Source organism: Erithacus rubecula (genome assembly GCF_903797595.1).
Source record: "Erithacus rubecula genome assembly, chromosome: 4".
NCBI lineage: Eukaryota > Metazoa > Chordata > Aves > Passeriformes > Muscicapidae > Erithacus > Erithacus rubecula.
The window spans coordinates 54,092,811-54,111,063 of NC_136686.1; the positions used below are offsets into that span (position 1 = coordinate 54,092,811).

Consider the following 18,253-nt stretch of genomic DNA (forward strand, 5'->3'; position numbering starts at 1 on the left):
CCTCACATCTGTAGGGTAAAGTGTACTTGGAAGCTCTGTTTATGACAAGACAAATGTAATAGAGGTAATTCTGGGAGCAGAATGCACACAAATCTGGGAAAAATGAGAAATGTTGGATAAAGTGTTAGGTTTCTACATTCAGCAGTAGAAGTTTAGGTCAGATCTCTCAGTAATTGTTTCTCTTTTGAAAAGTATTCAGATTTTACTGTTTGTGAGCATAGGAGACAATATAAAACTTGGCAGTAAAGTATAGCTTCAGCTTCAGAAGTCCACTAAATATTTTCTGCTACAGAACTTTAAAAGTGACACAAGATCATCATCTGTGTACCTCATCTGTTGTGATACTGAGGGAAATTGGAGTCCTCTGTCCCACAACAGCATATGCCTGTAATGGTCCACTGGCACTGTCTTGAACTCAGCCTTGTGGCCAGAGGTCTCTTTAGTCACTGTTTCTTTTGTTCTGCAGTTCTGTTATATTCTCTTTAATTGGCTCCTGGAGTTGCTGCTTGTTCACTGTGGCAGATTTCTGCATAGTGTTTACTTGGTAAAAGCTTCTGTCGTGCCATTTACAGGCAGGGGAAGTGGTATCAATTTTCTGAAAAGGAAAGGATTTTCTTTGCTCCTATTCTTAACTGCTAATGCCCTGACTGTTTTCAAAGTGAAAAAGAACTAAAAGTGGTTTCAAATAGTGGTTGCTCATTCCTTCATTTTTAGTTTCTGTATCCATTTGATAAGGCCTCAGAAATCAAATACACTCATTTGAGCTGCTCTTCCACATAATGTGCTGGTAGGAAATATGAGAACATGTATATGGACAAAGTTTATCTTTTAAGATATCTACCCTTGACTGAAGGAATTCAGTTTCATGGAAGCAATGGGAGAAACTGTAAGATAAATTTTTAGTTAGGTGCTGCAACAAATAATACTTCTGTATGTCTGGATGTGAGTTCCAAGTCCCTGCTGCAGAGTAGAAACCAGATCCCTATGTTAGGCTCGTTTTCCATAGGAAACAGGGAGAATTGGCCATTTCTAAACAGCATTCAGGTGAAACCTAAAGCTTCCCCCCTTTCTCCTTGTAGGTGTTTTGTATCAAGACTGTAAAGGTACATCTCTATCCATTTCGTTACCCTATCTAGAAACTAATTCCTGAAAGCAAGTATTTTTACTAATTTTCAAATAATAGATCAGAGCAAAAGTTTCTGGTACAATATGACTTCCTGGAATTTAGATCATTACCACAAAAAACAGCAGATCAGTCAATTTCTCTTCTTTTCATGAGATCTCAATGAGCAAGAAATCTTAAACCTTATAGGAGAATCAATGTATGCCTGCCTCATCTGATGTAAAAGTTATAATGTAATAATGAAATTTTCCATGTAAGTTCCCTTCACTAACTGCTACATATTTATTGCTTATACTGTGAAATTTTTGTACTCTGTATGGAGAGCAATAACTTGTATTCATGGGGGGGAGGGGGCAATGCTACAGTTTTAATAAAAAAAAAAATAATGCAGTATCCCCATATTTACTTTATTCCCTAAAGCAGAAAGGAGCAAACCAAAGGAACACAATGCTTTTACTTGATAGACTGTGCCAATGTTTTGCCAAGATACAAAGTGATGCCAATTTTTTTTATTTTTCAGGATCAACAGATTGTATATGCTATTCAACTGTTGGCATTTCTGATCCAGTAACTTCAGCTCTTCATATTATTGTAGGTGGGTGGTTGCAGTTTCCTGTTCTGTTACAAAAATGGTGGAAGTAGCCCAAAACACTATTTTCATTTAGTTCTTTCTGTCTGTGAAATATAATTTGAACATAATGGCTTAGTTGAAATACAAAGATTTTTTCTGGGATTTAAGTCTCTGATTTGAAATACTGGAATTTAAAAACTAATTGCTTTCTACAGTAATTCGTTGTTTTCAAGGGATCATAATATTTCAAAAATGTTGTGCTAATTTTTTTATTAGTTCTGTCATTCTTTTGAAAATAATAGAATGCAATAAGCAGCATCAGTTGCTGAGCTATATCTCTCTCTTGTAGAAAGCTCTGAGAAATGCATGTACACTTGAATAATGGTATTTAGTGCTAGTTGTCCAATTTTCCTGGGCAATTCAATGATCCCTTGCCAAGTCAGAGTTAAAATATCTCTTGGTATGATTACTGAGTATCTAACAGCTGCAGTTTTAGCATTTGGTGTGCTTCTCTTACTAACCTATGGTTAACTCTGTTCAGCATCTGTGGAGTTAAAGCCACATCTTTCCAATCCTAGTCCAAAGGCCTTACTATATCATAGTAGTTTAGCTGTGTTATTAAGTTCTAGAACCACAGAATGGGTCAGGTTGGAAGCGACCACAGTGGATCAGCTGGTCCAACATCCCTGTGTAACAAAAAAACCTCCAAACACCAAAACACCAAACAAGCAAAAAACCCACCTCTACTACTCTCAGCATCACTCCAAAGCTTGTATGAGGAGGACATCAGAGAAGGGGTGTAGTCTTTGTTCTTAGGGATTTCCAGGACTTGACTGGTAAGCCCTGAGTAACCTGATCTGACCTCATAGCTGAACTTGCCTTGAGTGGAAGGTTTGATGAGAAACCTTCAAAGGTTTCTTCCAGCTGCAGTTATCCTCTGATAGTGTGACACAGAGGTTTAAGTAATACCCAGAGGATGCACATCTGCTCAGGGAAAGGGGCTGTCAAGCATTGACACAGGGTGCCAATACTTAGAGGACATGTAGATATGGCACTTAGGGACATGGTTTAATAGTGGCCTTGAGAGGGCTGGGTTAACATTTGGGCTTGATGATCCCAAAGGGCTTTTCCAATCTAAATAGTTCCTCTATCCCCTTCTACTGCTACAGGGTAAAAGATGGCAAATTCTTCATTATACCTTTTTAGTATAGTGAGTCCTTTCTTCTCACTTAGTGTTTAATGCTTTTAAAGTATGAGATTTATTATTTATTATTAAAAATTATATTTTCTTTTTTTCATGTGTAAGAAGTGCATGCATTTATGACATATATTGACATAAATGCAATATGATTTTTTTTTTTAATGACGTTACTGTTAAAGTTATTATCATGCTTGCAGCTGCAAATAAAATAAGTCTTGACAGACCCTTGCGCTTCTGATCTTCATAGGTGACTGTCAGCCTCTGGATGTCTCTTCTGTACATCACAATAACACATTTTTGAAATACTCTGTGTCATTGCTGGGTTATGGTTTTTATGGAGATATATTAAAAGATAGTGAGAAGAAGCGGTGGATGGGTCCAATGAGATATGACTACTCAGGTAATTTTTTTTAATTACTTCATTCTTTTGTCAGCATGTAAACATATTGGAGCAGTTGGTTTACTCTCTCCAAACCAACCTTCTTTGAACCTTGCAAACATAAGAAAGAGACTGAACCTGATTTTAAACTCCCTGTAGCACCAAGTACATTGGATCACATTCTGTAAAGCTCTGTAACTTTGGGGTTAACATTGACAGTGAATTGAATGAAGTTGTGTTAATATGTGCCACCTATTGAAAATGCCTAAAAAGTAATAATTTCTCTGGCCTAATAATTTTGATCTTCTTTATAGTCACTTTAAGAGAGATAGGCACTCCTCTGTCTTGAACATTCAGTTGATGGAATGAATTGTCACTGATTAGAAAGAGATGAGTGAATTTAGTCTTGTTACCTAATATTTGGATAAATCCTATGCTAGTGAAAGTATCTTTTGCCATGTTTGATTTATCTTGTGTTAGGGAAAGAAGATGCATGAGGAGAGTTTTAGTGCAGGCCAATCTTAAGATTCAGCAGTGATATATAGCTAAATTTTTTAGTTGAGCTTAAAGCTGTCAAGTGAAATAATGGCACTTCTGACAAATGTTAAAACATTGGAGTGGTGCTGTGATATTTTCTTGTTCCTTACAGTCAAAAACATCGTAAGAAAAAGATTTCTGAGCTTGAGGAGAGCTACTATTGTTTCACAGTCCTTAGAGAACAAAAGAGATAAAAAATCAAGGAAGGTATGCAGAGGTCTTTGCCATGTGGATTTATAATGACTTAATGCTGCATAATGCCTTTTTATGTAGGCTTCAAGACTTTTCTTTCTCATCATTATTATGAAGGAACAATTGCTTATCAACCAGCAAAACACACACATGGATCTCCACGAGATAAAGAGAGCTGCAGAACGGGGTAGGCTAATGTTTATCTCTCAATATTTGGTGTGAACTATTTATAAAGACCTATACATAAACAGAGGTTATAGAACTGTTGGTTTTAATATGAAAACACTTACTCTAAAAGAGATAAGCTTGTAAAAGCAATTATTGGCTCATTAAAAAGAGCACCTCATTTTATCAGGTCATTAAACAAAAATCTAATAAAATTTTGTTAGCTGGTTCTCCTCTCGATTTTAAGTGAAGCAAAATATAACAGCACAGGACCCAGTTACAAGATGCTGAGGATAGTATGCTGTGTTACTACTAAGAAAGAAAAATCTGGATGTCTTGTAGCTTCTACAAATGGAAATAATTCAGAAATTCTCAAGTGTTCACATTGTAACTGGATCTGTTTTAGTAGTTTTAGTGCTGTAGCAACAGCTGGTGTGGCTTGTCCCAAGGACAATTCCCCTCAGGAATCAGCCTATTTAGCCTATTTCTTTGGCTGTTATTATGATGCAGTATGAAATCTGTGTGATATTCTTCACTTGTTTCTTTAGTCAAGGGGCTTGCCTTAATCTCCCAGGGCTCCTTCCTTTCTCTTTGCTTTCACCTGCTTGAAGTTATGCTCTAGTATTTATTATTATTCTTTATATATAGATTTAGCTATCAGAGATAAAGTACTTGTCACAGCACAAAACAGCACAGCAGGATACAGAGGAGCCACAAATGTTGTCCAGAAAGAGTAAGACTGCTACTCTTATTCTGCACAGTTAGTGCTGTGATACAGTAGAGATCAGACTCAAGAATCAGCTGCAGCAACTCTCCCAACCCATCACATCAGGTGCCCTGATGCAGGAGAGGCTTCAGAGGGAGAAAGTGTCCTCCAGGTCTCAGGAATGGAGCAAGGAATGCCTGGTGCCTCACAGGGGATTTTTTACTTCCTGATAACTGTTGGAAAGGCAATAGGGCTGGACATAAGGAATTTAGAAGAATCTTGGAGTGTGGTAATGAGATTGATCATGCAGCTGATTGACAGGCTGGCTAGAACAACTGCTTGGCTGGTCTTGTTAGAGAAGATAAAAAGTGTGGACCTGATGGTTGAGGGCAGTTTTGGCAGTGGTGACTGTGAGATTATAGAGTTTTAACTTCTGAGAAAAGTACAGGAGACAAAAATCTAAGTTGATGAGGTATAGACTAGGTAAGTGGGTGGGTGAGAAACTGGTTAGACTACTAGGAAAGTCATGAATGCCAAGTCTGGCTGGCAGCCAATTACTTGTGGTGTCCCTTGGGAATATTGGGCCTAATACTGTACAACATCCTTATTGATGACTGGGACAGTCTCAGAAAGTGTGCTCTCAGCAGATTTGTGGATGATACCAGATTGGGAGGTGTGGTTTTTCTTGAAAGTCAGGGCTGCTCTTCACAGGGATCTTTGTGGGCTGAAGAAATGGCTGATAGGAATCTCCTGAAGTTCAGAAAATGTAGATGTCCTGTACCTGTGGTGGAATTGTCCCCATGCAAGAGAGTTAACTGGGCTCTGAGTGGATGGAAGGCAGCTCTGCAAAAAATAACTTCAGGATCCTGGTGAGCAGTGGCCGTTCCTGAGTTAGCAGGATGTCCTTGCAGCAAGGGAAACCCATCTTATACTGAGCTTTGTAAGTCATCAGGTCAGGAATGACTCTTCCCCTGCACTCAGCACTTGTGAGATGGACTGTCTCCAGTTGTCAGTGTCTTTCACTGTTAGAGCTGTCAAATGTCAGAACAAGGTGCCCAGAGGTCTGTGGACTTTACCCTCACAAATCCTCCAAACTCATCTGAATAAGACACTGAACATTCTGATCCTGAAAGACCAACTTTGAGCTCTCCTGTGAGACCAGCTTTCATCACATCAGAGGTCCCTTCCAACCTGTGTGATCTCGCTGCTGTTACCTCTGACACTGAGTAATCTTTGGAACTGTACTTAAATAGCTGCACTGCCTGCAGGGCTATGATGATCCATGCCTCATGAGGATTGTCAGTGCTGTGGTACATCTTGTGGGTAAAATAAAAAAAGTTGAAATGAATAATCGTGGAGGTCTTTCAGGAATTGAATGGTATTTTTGTTTTCAGATGTTACATTTGTAAGAAAAGTGAGAAACAGCTGGCAGAACAGACCAAGGAACATGGATTAAAACATGAAGGTAATTTGTCAAAAAATGTAAAATGTGGTCGTATTACACAAATTATTCTATTTCAGAAGATACCAGTTGAAGTGTGCATGTATTTTGATTTCTAAAATACACTGAGTTACTGGATAATCCATTGTTTATTTCAGTTTACAGAAAACATGTGTGTCATTGCCCCCATGTACTCAGCACTAGTGAGGCCACCTTGAATCATATGTTTAGTTTTAGGCCCCTCACTTTAAGAAGGACATTGAGTGCTGAAACATCTCCAGAGGAGGGCAACAGAGCTGGTGAAGGGTCTGGAGCACAAGTCCTGTGAGGAGCAGCTGGGGGTGTTTATCCTGGAGAAAAGGAGGCTCAGGAGAGACCTCATCACCCTCTACAACTGCCTGAAGGAGGGTGTAGCCTTTTGGAGTTCTCTCTCTTCTTCCAGGTTATAAGGAAATGACCTCAAATTATTCCAGAGAAGGTTTAATTTGGATATTAGGAAAAATCTCTTCCACAGAGAGGGTTGTCAAGCATTGGAACAGGCTGATCATAGAAGTGGTGTCCTGGAAGGGTTCAGAAGACATGGATGTGGCACTTGGCCAGATATGGTTTAGTGCTGCTAAATTGACATTTGGACTCTGATTTTAGAGGTCTTTCCAAACAAAATGATTCTATGATACTATGATTCTAAGTAGGTGGAAAAACATGTAAGGTGTCTTCTGCACCCAAACTTCAGAAAATTCTGATAAAATTGTACTAATTACTTGTATATTTCAGTGTGTTCAGTTTCTTTTCTTTAGGAAAAATTGTATTCTGTGAGATAGGACAATGGCTTTTTGTGAGAAGGACTGAATGGATAAGCTGTGAGGTGTCATAGAAGAAAGCAGTTCATTAAGACAACTTTTAGAATAGATCAGGATTAAAAACTTATGTTTGTAAGCACAAATTTCACTATGAGCTGTGAACTTGGACAGCTAGTAGCTGATCTAGTGAACTTTAGTATTTCTGCACCACATCCCACCAATATTCACTATAAATAATAAATAACATTTCTGTTCTCTTTGTCTAGTTATGCTATCCTTATTCTCTTTTTTATCCCCATTCTAACCCTTGTGTACACTTGTGTGAGGTTTTTTCTAATGGGCATAGCTTTCCTCTCATTTAAACAACTGTTCATGAATTCTGTTCAGTCATTCCCCTAGCTGTATGTCTTTATGTCTGGCTACTACATCCTAATGGGAAGAAGTACTGATATTGCTACATTTTTGGCCTTGCTAGAGAAAGGTACATGGATTCACTTGAGTTTTGCCTCCAGCTTTGGTTCATCATCGTGGATAAACCCCTCTTAAAGAGCAGGCAGGCTTCCTGTGGGTGCTGCTTTCTGCCTTTACTCTTGTTTTTATTTCTTATTGTAGAGCCCAGTGCATACAATTTTAATTTTCCTGGCAAACCTTTGGTCTGTATGACCTAGACTATCTTACAATTGCAGTTTTTTGCACTGTGACTGTGCAAAAGGTTCTAGTCATTTGTTAGTGAAAGATCATACTGTGGACATTGGCTGGTAGCATAAAGATTTCTGTGCAATTTAAATTCCTGTTACACATGTTTATTGCTTTCATCCTAGCTGCTGCTTTCAGATCTTTGATACAGTCAAGAGATGGTCAAATCGGAATATTTCTTGGGTTATTTTAATCTATGCTCAGATTCAGCTACATATTTTTTTTATAAATAATGTATATTAATAATCATTTAAATATGACTGGGTTTTTTGGTAAGAAAAAAACTTTTGAGAAATTATTGCAGTTAGGAATTGCCAACCTTTTTTTTTTGTTTGTCAGGGTTTTATTTGCATCTTTTCATGTTTGTGTTTGTTGTTTGGTTTTTTTGGTGGTTGGCTGGTTTGGTTTCTAAATCTGCCTTTTTGTTACCTTTGATCCAGCAAAGGAGCTGGTACAATGCTACAGGTTAGTTAGCAATCAGGACAGGTTCAGCTGACATTGCAGATGACGTTAAGCAGCTGATTATGTAGGACATTGTTTACTTTATTCCATTCTACTTCTGGGAACTGGCTTTCTTTGCAGTCCAGTCTCTTATCCATGCAGTACTGGTAAGGAAACAATATAATCAGCTACTTTTGATTCACAATGGAAAGGATTTTAAATTTCCACTTCAGATAAGCTTTTCACTCAGCAGGGTGTCTTGGCTGACTCTTTCATTGTTCCTACTAGCTTTATGTATAATTCAGATAAGTTTGGAAGGATGCTTGATTGGTTGCTGCTGAACATATTTCTTTTTACTGTGCAGGAGTCTCTGTGCATGTGCTGAGTAAATGTTGAGTGTTAGTACTTTATGCTGATTTCAGCATCTTTCAGTGTGTGTGCACAATAGGCCATTGAAATGAATGCCACTTATACACTCCCTGCTTATGACTGCCCTACTGTTGGATATTTTGAGCAAATAATTTGTGCTGTTACAGTGATACACACTACAAAATGGTTATGAAAACAGTTGTTCATTTAAAATGTGATTGATACCCTGACTTTATTTTTACTTTGAACGTGTTGTTGGGTAGCATGCTGAGATTTATACCAGATGAAAACCATTTATTACAGTAACATAAATAAGCATTTTACCTTAAGGATTTTGAGACTCATTTACTACAGTGAGCATACTTAAAATGTTAATACATATCTAGACACTCTGATGACTAAATTCCTAAGGCTTCTAGGAGAACCAGCAGAAGACTTTATCAATAAAGGGAGATTTTTCCATTTTGTTGTTTGTGTATCAGAAAATACCTGTTGTTTCCAGCTCCAGTAGTTCATGTTCTGTTCAGTTACCTTCATCTCAGAGCAGGGTCTTTTCATTTGCCTGCAGCCTGAACAGTCATTCTATAGTCTGACATTTAGGTCTGTCTCATCTCTCTTAAAATGCACATTTTGAATCTGATTTAAATTACTTATTTCAGTAATGTTATGTTTGAAAGCAGCATAAAAAGATCAGCAGTAAAGCAAGCAATACTAAAAAGTACTGTAGCAAATGAAGCAAAAATGTTGAATTTAACAACTGTGGGTTTTTTCTTGTTGTTTCTGATTTGCTTCTCAGAAGGTAGAGGAGATAGTCTAAATGGAAAAATTATGATAAAGTTTTTTGTTTTCTTTAAGTGTTTTGTCACATTATAAACTTACATGTTTTTTCCTGGAAAACTGTTTTTCTTGGTTCTGCTACTAGAGAGTGGATAGTATGAAGTTTCAGTGAATTCCAGGAAACAAGAGAAGTTCAAAGAGTGAAGAACAATTACAAATACTTTGGAAACAATGCATCATAGACTTCAGGTTCAAAAAAAAACCTAGACAACTGTAATACTGATTCTCTAAAGTAAATGTCAAGTTCCTAGAACTGAGGCAGTAAGCAATATCAGAATGTCAGGGCATGAAATGCATAGCATAAACATTGTCTGTATTCCCATCAGAAAAGCACCTTGAAAATCACTGTAAGTTAACCAAACTGTGGGGAACTGAATGATGTTAGATGTTCAAATCCACAGCAGTTAACATTCCTCAAAATCTCTACCTTGTTTACATAAACAAACTTAAACATTTTTGTTCACTTCTTAATTTTATCCCTCATGGCTTTTCACTCTTAGACAGGCACTCCAGTCTTAGAACAACATGTATGTCCATAGTCTGTTCTGCAGTCATTACTTCTGTGGAATTGTTCATTTGAAGTGAGTCCACTTATATTGGTAGGAGAAAAAGAGTGTTATGGGTGCTTTTTGGCTTTTTCTTATTGTGATAAGGAAAACAGTTATGTGTAATCTAAAAATAAAAAAGGCATTTTTCATGTATTTTTATGCATATTCAAGAAAACACAGCTTAGGCAACAATTCTGCATTGCCTATCAATGCTTCTTTGTTCTAGAAAATTCCTCTGCTTCCTGGTAGTATCAATGCCAGCACACATTTAAGGTTAGTCTAGATGTAATCTGCAACCAAGTTTCAAGGTATTGAGAAGAGGCTTGGTGTCATTTTCCAGGAATCTCTGAAGATTTGCACACAGGAACATTTAACTGTTAACAGTTCTAATCTTAAGACACTTGGAGCTAGAGTGGAAGCAGATTCCTGATACACTGCCTGCTGGTCCTTGCTGCACCCTGAGTCATCCTTTCCCTCTGACTTTTTAAAAATATTCAATTATTGCATTGAGTCAGAAGAGGAATCCTGCTTTAGAGACCAAATACTAAACTACAATCTTTGCATCATTGTTTATTTAAGATTAGCAAGTTGAAGAGCAGAAATGGAATTTTAAAAAGTTAATTCCTCTGAACTTTAACACTACAAGAGTTGTAACTTGCCTCTTTTCCCTTCCTGTGGCTTTGCAGGTTTACCCAAATAGCACTGATCCTGAATTTGACATGCATGTGCCAGAACAGGCAAGCAGTTATGGGAGATAGTCACAGTCTGAGGGGAGAAAGCAACGTTCTCTGTTAGTGTATGAAAAACACATACTTGAAAATGGAATTTTTAAATGCAGTTTGTTTTGGATATTTATTAACAGTGCATGAATATGCCTAGGGAAACTCTTAAGTTGCCATTGATTGCTTTTTAGTGTTCTTGTGAGTAGATCAAATGATTACCTCTTTATTGATGTGTTTCAGAAGGTGAAGAAGAATGGAAGGTTATAAAAGGGAAATTTCTAGCCATCAATGCAGTAAATATGAGCTGTGCATGTCCACGAAGTCCAAAAGGTCTTTCACCAGCAGCTCATTTGGCAGATGGTTCAGCAGACCTCATTCTAGTTCGGAAATGCTCCAGATTTGATTTTCTACGGTATCTTGTCAGACACACAAACCAGGATGATCAGGTGGGTATTCTTTTGACAGTGAATTATACAGAGTCTAGCAAAGGTGTAAATATTGGTATTCTTGAGGACAAAAATAATAGCTATAAAGCAGGTTTGTTTGTTTTTTTTTAAATTTATACATTTTGGGTGTTGCAATATCAGTATGTGCACCATGAAAAAAAAAAAATAAAAAGGCAGCTCAGAGCATTTTACCAAAGTCAGCTCCTTGGCTATAGCATTCTAATAAAATTCCACTTTTGCCAACTGAATTCAGTTTTGTAACGGTTGCGTGTATTTTCTGTTTGAACAATATTTAAAGTTATTTTATCACAACTGTGCCCTCATGTAGTTGTCATGAAAAACTGCTCACAGCATGAAGAACTACTCACAGCATGAATAGCTGAGGTAGATGTGATGAAGAATAATAAATCACTTTTGTGAACTGTATAAAAATGTGATTTAGAAGAAAGTTACCAGAACTGCAATTTGATTGTAAACTGCAGGGTTTTAGATGTATTTTACTACATATAAGTGACCAGGATATGAGCTTTATGCATTCAGCTTCAAAATGATTTCTTGCATGCGTTGAAGCTGTCAGTTGGAAAGATTCATCACTGCTTTGGTTCATAATATCTCTTGAAACAGTGCTGATTGTGACTACACATATTTAATATTTGTTGCAACCTGATATTATTAACATCATCTGGAAATTATCTGAACAGTGGACTAACGTAATATCTAACATAATACTGCAGAAAAGCAGTAACAAATGCCACATGTTTATGATGCTGTCTTCTTCCACTGTGAAGGAATTAGCATAGATTCTTTTTCCTTTGTTTCCACATTGTGAATGTGTCTGTATTCATCCTTCCCACTGTTCTCACTCTCCTCTTCCCTTCACTCCACACTCATTGTTCCCTTGATATTTTCAATCATTTGAAGCCATCCCTGGCTACCTTTCAAATTGGCTGTAACATTTATCAGGGGACAACATTCTGCTTAGACTCGAGACATGAGAGCTCAGGTACTCTCTGCATAGACACAGGTGACAATGCAGCCATGGATACCAGCATTTGCATCTGAGCTGTTTGGAGCAGCACACTGTTAGTGAGCCCCTTTGGGTCCAGGAGCCACTGCTTCCAAGCAGAGAATTTAATGACTTCACAGTTTATTTATGGTTAAAAGCTGAGGAAACTTTGCTAAGATGTAGGGGGTCTCTCCATCTCTGCTTTTTCTGGTTGTCATTGTAGCCATATCCTTTCCAATGCTTCCCATTTCTCTCTGGGATATGCTGGTTTTGCAGTGGAGATTAAATTAAGGGTTGTTCACATGTCCTTAGCTCAGGTTAGTGTCCACAATAAAAACTCTTCTTGGGAAACCCTTCTTGAATACTTTGGGAAATGTGGAAAAAAAACAAAAAAAAAAAAAAAAAAGGGTGACTGTATATCAGTACAGACTGGTTTGTGAGTAAACTTTTTTCACATTTGCTTCCCTGCCATCCCCTTCCCATAGATACACAGGCACATTCCATGACCTTTGCTAAGTGGCCTGTCTGTATTCAATACAGCTTGATGAATAGTTAGTTCCATATATGTTAAGTTGTTTTCAGGGCAAGATGGGGCCATCCTCTAATTTATTGTCCCTTCAATTAATGATGCCTGTTTTAAAGCATTTGTTCAATATTGTAGTGTAAATCTGCAGCCTTGGTTCTAAGAGCAGTCTTCTAATTGACCTGCTTTTTCTAGCTGAATTAACTAATTACAATTATTTTTATTTTTTTGGAATGTAATACTATTGCCCTCCATTCTTATTTTCATGTACCCCCCCCCAGCTTTGTGGTTTGATCACAGAGGCTGAGGGAAAGCTTGAGAGGCAAAGGGCTCATACTTCCCTGGAAATCTCACCTTGAGGGCATTGTTCCAAGTGCAAAAGCACAAGACTTTCAGAAAAGCCTATGTGTCTTAAGGACTGGGCTTGAACAGGTCCTAAGGATGGTGCAAAGATACAATCCAAATCTTTCTGACTTTGTGTTGTGATCCAGTCTAAGCACAGAGGAGCAAAGAAAACTAAGTCACTGAGAATAAAAGGGATTGAACACAGGAAGGTTCAAAGTACATCCCAAAACTTGATTAAAACCAAATGAGATTAGGTGTTGATACCAAAAAACTTGACATTTCATGTAATAGTAAAAGAGGAAGGAAGGAAAGGAAGGAGGGGAAGGACAGGTTAAGCAAAAAGCATAGAATCCAATGGATTAATGCATGTTTAGGCAGGTGGTACACCCAGGTGCCTCCCCAAAGGGGGCACATTTGACACTGTCCCTTGCAAGGCTGTGGATCTGTTGCATCATGTGCAGTGCTGTGATGCAGGATCTGGGGACCCCTTTATGGGCCATGACACCCCTCTGCTGTCCCTGCTGTGGATCCCTTGGATGTGCCTTTCCTGGGGCTCCTCTGCCCTGTGGAGGGTGGGCATTCACTGCTTCTGACCAGAGGCTTTTTCACCACACACCCAAATCCTCTCCTCCTCCCCCTGTGTCTGCTCGAGCCTGGCAGCTGATAGCTCTGGGGCTTTGGTCTCCACCCTGGAGATGCAGGGATTAATCCTCCTGTGAGTGTATTCTCTTCCCCCAGCCCAGACCTGAGTCTCTCTGACTTGTCTCCATCAGCTTGCAGTCCAGGGCCTGAGTCAGGAGGTGAATTCAGGGTGGGATGGTCTTCCTTGCAGCTTTTGTTACACAGTATTGTTGTAATAGGCACTACACAGTGACTGTTGAGAAATAAGGTTTCGTTTTGGCTTTATTGTTTTTGACCTGTGTAGCTTTTCAAAAATAAATACCACTTTATGCCTCATGTAAGCTTCTCTAGAAAATTGGAGTGGACAGACTTTCCTTGAGTACAAAATGCTGTATGCTGAGTTGCTTTACGCAGCAAATGTGTTTAATTATAATTGCCTGGTTTGCCTTTTTTTTTTGTTTTGTAGTTTGACTTTCCATTTGTAGACGTTTATCGGGTGAAGTGTTTTCAATTTACATCAAAGCTTTCAGAAGATAATGAAAGCAATGTCATGGACATAGGAAAGAAACGTTTTGGCCAGTTCTGCAGAGATCATCCAGCCTGTTGCTGTAATATTGTTAATAGCACCTGGAATTGTGATGGAGAAACTTTGGATAGTTCAGCAATTGAAGTGAGGTAAGCTTCAATTTTTCTGTCTATATAGCAGAACACATTAAGCCTTCTCGTTGATTTTAAAGATGCTTATAAAAAAAGATCCCAAAAAGATGCCTGTGCATAGCAAATTTGAGTCTTCTGATAGTAAACCTTGATATTTTTACTATTTTGAATCCTTTCCAGAGAATACTGCAATCATGTATGTTGTAAATGATCATTCTGAGTGAGATGGATGGCCCTACCTTTGAAGTCATACTTACTTCTTAGGAACTGGAATTAAGTGTTTAAGTGCTGAAAGTGAAGATGGTGTTGGAAGGATTCTTTTTAAATGTGTGGGATGCCTCATTAGTCTAAGCAATAGCTTTTCCTATTTAGCTTAAGTAAGCATCTTTGTCTCACAGAAATACTGAGTATATCCCAGACTTTGTGGTTTTTTGCACACAGCAGTCTTATCTCTAGCCTTCACATATGGAGAAAGACTTTTGCAGTTGTGTAAATAATCAAATTAGAAATGAAGTTTGTGAAATTTGAAAGGGTTTTTTTGCTTGTTTGGGTTTTTTGTTTGTTGGGTTGGTTTTCTGTTTGGATTAGTTTTGGTTCCTTATTTTGTTTGTTGTTTTTAGAACAAAGGGAACCAAACTTATACAAGTATGTTGCATTAAAATATAATCACTTAGCAGTCCAAAGGTGAATTTTATGAATGCAGTATTATTGTAAAAGATTGCCTCATCTAAGTGCCCTTAGAACTTCTTGTGTGGATAAGGAAAGGAAAAGAGGATACATGAAAGCATCCACCCGTCTTGGTGGGGGAGGATTGTATCTAAAATGAGGATGTGGTTTCTGTAGTCAGGTGTAAGAAACTTTGTCCAGCTGTTTGAAATTAATGGATTATTAAACTTAAATTATTAGGAATAAATATGTGATACTGATTTATTTCTTACTTATTTCTATATTTTTCAGGGTTCACTGCCAGTTAATGAAACTGTTTGCAAGAGGAATTGAGGAGAACTGTAAAGATGAAGCTGCCTACAGCCAGAGTAGCATTGAGCAATTACTATAGACATTGTTCCTCCAATGGGGAGAAGAAAAAATAAAAGCTCAAGGAAATTGAGTAAATATGCATTTTAGTCAAATTGACAAGTATTTTAAACTTCTAGACTTTTTTTTTATGGCTTCACTATAATTTTAGACATTTTACTGTATTATGTCATTTTTTTTTTAAAAACGTTGTAATCATTAAAATATATCTTGGAGCAATGTAATCTGTTATGTTAGAAAAGATGGCATCAGCCTATATCTGTGTATTCATGGTGATGATAAATTCTCTGTGCTTTTCTAGAGAGCTAATTTAGTAGTTGTGTTGCAATAATCTCTAAATGTTATGAAACATTGGACTTCCCACTGGCACCAAGATATTTTCAGTGTCTGAGAAGACATTTTCTGCTGGGAGTGCTATGTAGTTGTGTGTGGCTTAAATGCTGGACAACGGTGTTGTCATTCACTTTTTTTTTTTTAAATTAAAATCTTTCATTTTGTAATTCTGACAATACCTTGCAACTTATCAATGCAATTCAAACACACATTCCTGGCTTTAAGTAATAACAATAATAATGTACAGTTATTTGAAAAATAAAAGCACAACTATATACAGGTCACACCTCATCCTATATATTCTGTCTTTTGAAGGTTTTCCTTGCATCATGCTTTTTGGGATTTTAAAAGGTTTATTACTGTTTGGATGATACCAAATACCACACAGTGCAACTGAAAAGTCTTGCAAGCAAATTGCAGGAGTACTTGTATAATATCAGGAAGGCACAGGATAGGAAAATACAATTAAGTTCTCAAACACCAGCAAGTTTAAATTTTTAAAAATGTCTGATATTAACCTATAAAAGCAGCTTCCCTCTTCAGTACACAATTCTTTGGACATTCTACTCCATACATTAAAATGTCTTTGCAAAATAAGATGTTCGAGTGTTAAGTTTAATGATTGAAATTATTTAATGATTGAAAATCCTTAAAATAATTTAACTAAAGATGAAACAAAATACTTTGCTTTGTGAAGCCAAGGGAAGAAACTGGCATCTGACAAATCATGAATTCACTGTGCAGATTGTTTTTGTAACAAAAAACATTAGATTGTCATATAGAGCTATGGAGAGCTTATTTAAGTTGTATATAGTTTTGTGTATTGTGGCACATACATGTTTTGTGTCCCAGGTTGGGGCTAAATTTTGCTCTTGTACAGACTTACTGCTGTTTGAGGACAGAAGTTAGCCCCTGTTCTATTCTATCTTCTTTTAAGTGTTTCCTGAAGTTTCAAGTTTTCTTTAAAACAAACTTCATCTGAGGGTTTGGGCTTTTTTTTGCATCCAAACAGCTGATGATTCTTGATTAGTGTATATTTATTGGTACTTCTGTCATCCAGCTTTTGTTTGTTTCATGTCTCTCATATATGTTGTCAATGTAAGCCATGGTGTTTGGTCATTTCATTACTGAAGCACTTGAATATTGTTATATATGGTTATTTTTTTCTATGGAAGTTATTTACATTCCAGTTTTGTGTATTATCAAAATTGTGTTCTATATCTTTGCTACAAAGTATTAGTCATATTGCTCTATATGACAAAAAGCACTTGCAAATTATATTTGCCTCAAGTACAATCATACAAAGTTTAGGATCTTTATTTTGTTATATTGTATTTCAGGAACATACTTGAATACTTTTCCAAAACTACTGCTCTTTCCTTTCCTTATTAATACAATGAGTTGAAGTGTTGATTAATCCAGTGTTTTTCTGACACTTGTAACACAGGTGTTACATATACTGTATTTTTAAAGCCATGTTTAATAAGTGAAATAGTACTTTTGAACTAATGTCCCATTGAAAATGAAATTATGCAGTTCTAAAAATGTGAATATTTTTTGAAAGTGTTGTTAAAAATGTCTATGGTTATTGTGGTTAATCTGTGAATATTATGAGAGTACCCAGACTTCCAAGTTAAAGTAATTCTTGTGCAGGAGGTAATGGTGCACACTCAGCTTACCAACAGCGAGGGAGTTTGAGGCATTGCAGCTTTCCAGACCACATTCTCATCAATGAGAACTGGAATAAATACTAACCAGCTCTTTCCATTAGTTTCCTAGCAAGTCATGAGACCCCCTTAAAAAATGGAGACTCAATCTCATAGTGAATGTATATTGAAATGCTTTGAGCATTTGACTATCTGCAACTGAGTGCTTGGTGTTTCCAAAGAAAGCCACAGTGAGAAAAAGCCACCAGAAAAGAACACAAGATCATTGTATAGTATGGTCAAGAAGTGTGAAGTGAATAATGAAGGTATTGCAACATAATAAAATTTAAAGGTCTTAGGTAATAGAAAAGCTGCATAGTTGCATTTGAATAATTCTATTTGTAGCATATTAAACTAGCAGAGCACCATATGTGAGTTGTATGACATGTCCAGTTTATTTTTAAGAGAGCTGTGTTAGTAATGTCTGCTTACATTTTAATTCTAGGGATTTTCTTCTCCGAATGTAATCTTAGTATGGAAATTATGTATAGGAAATTCAGCTTTGATTTTTCATTTTTTCCCCAATCTTGCTGGCTTCAAGATTAGAAAATGTGTCCTGTTTTATGATGCTAGGGCATTTCATTAAAAAAATAAAACTGCATCGTACAACAGTGCATTGGTTGTCTTCTTTTCATAAATTGATTTGGAAAAAAAAAAATTTCATTTTGACAGAAATCTGGCAGTAGTATGCTTGGTGTAACCACTGTGAGCAGGTCAAACCAAGTGAAGCAATTCTTAACATTCCAGTTGGGTTGACAACAGCTTTGTGGCAAGTGTGAGTGTGACCAGACATTGAGAGTGAAGGACTAGTCCAGCAACTAGTGAGCTGGACTTAGGCTAATACTAAGCAACT

The 18,253-nt window shown here is 37.1% G+C and overlaps 1 protein-coding gene across 4 annotated transcripts in view; it reads left to right on the forward strand.

Moving 5' to 3' along the window:
* The window catches only part of CERK (ceramide kinase), a 40,307-nt gene extending 22,294 nt beyond the window's left edge, over positions 1–18,013 (forward strand). For 2 of the 4 annotated variants that reach the window (XM_079303520.1, XM_079303522.1), the window contains exons 7-13: positions 1,644–1,718; positions 3,143–3,295; positions 4,085–4,190; positions 6,269–6,339; positions 10,969–11,174; positions 14,136–14,344; positions 15,284–18,013. In XM_079303520.1, coding sequence (XP_079159646.1) covers positions 1,644–1,718; positions 3,143–3,295; positions 4,085–4,190; positions 6,269–6,339; positions 10,969–11,174; positions 14,136–14,344; positions 15,284–15,383 — 920 coding nt within the window. In that variant the 3' untranslated portion in view covers positions 15,384–18,013. Of the gene's footprint in view, positions 1–1,643; positions 1,719–3,142; positions 3,296–4,084; positions 4,191–6,268; positions 6,411–6,445; positions 7,163–10,968; positions 11,175–14,135; positions 14,345–15,283 lie in introns of those variants that run through there. The other 2 variants (XM_079303521.1, XM_079303523.1) reach the window with 2 other exon arrangements.
* Positions 18,014–18,253: the final 240 nt, after the last annotated feature.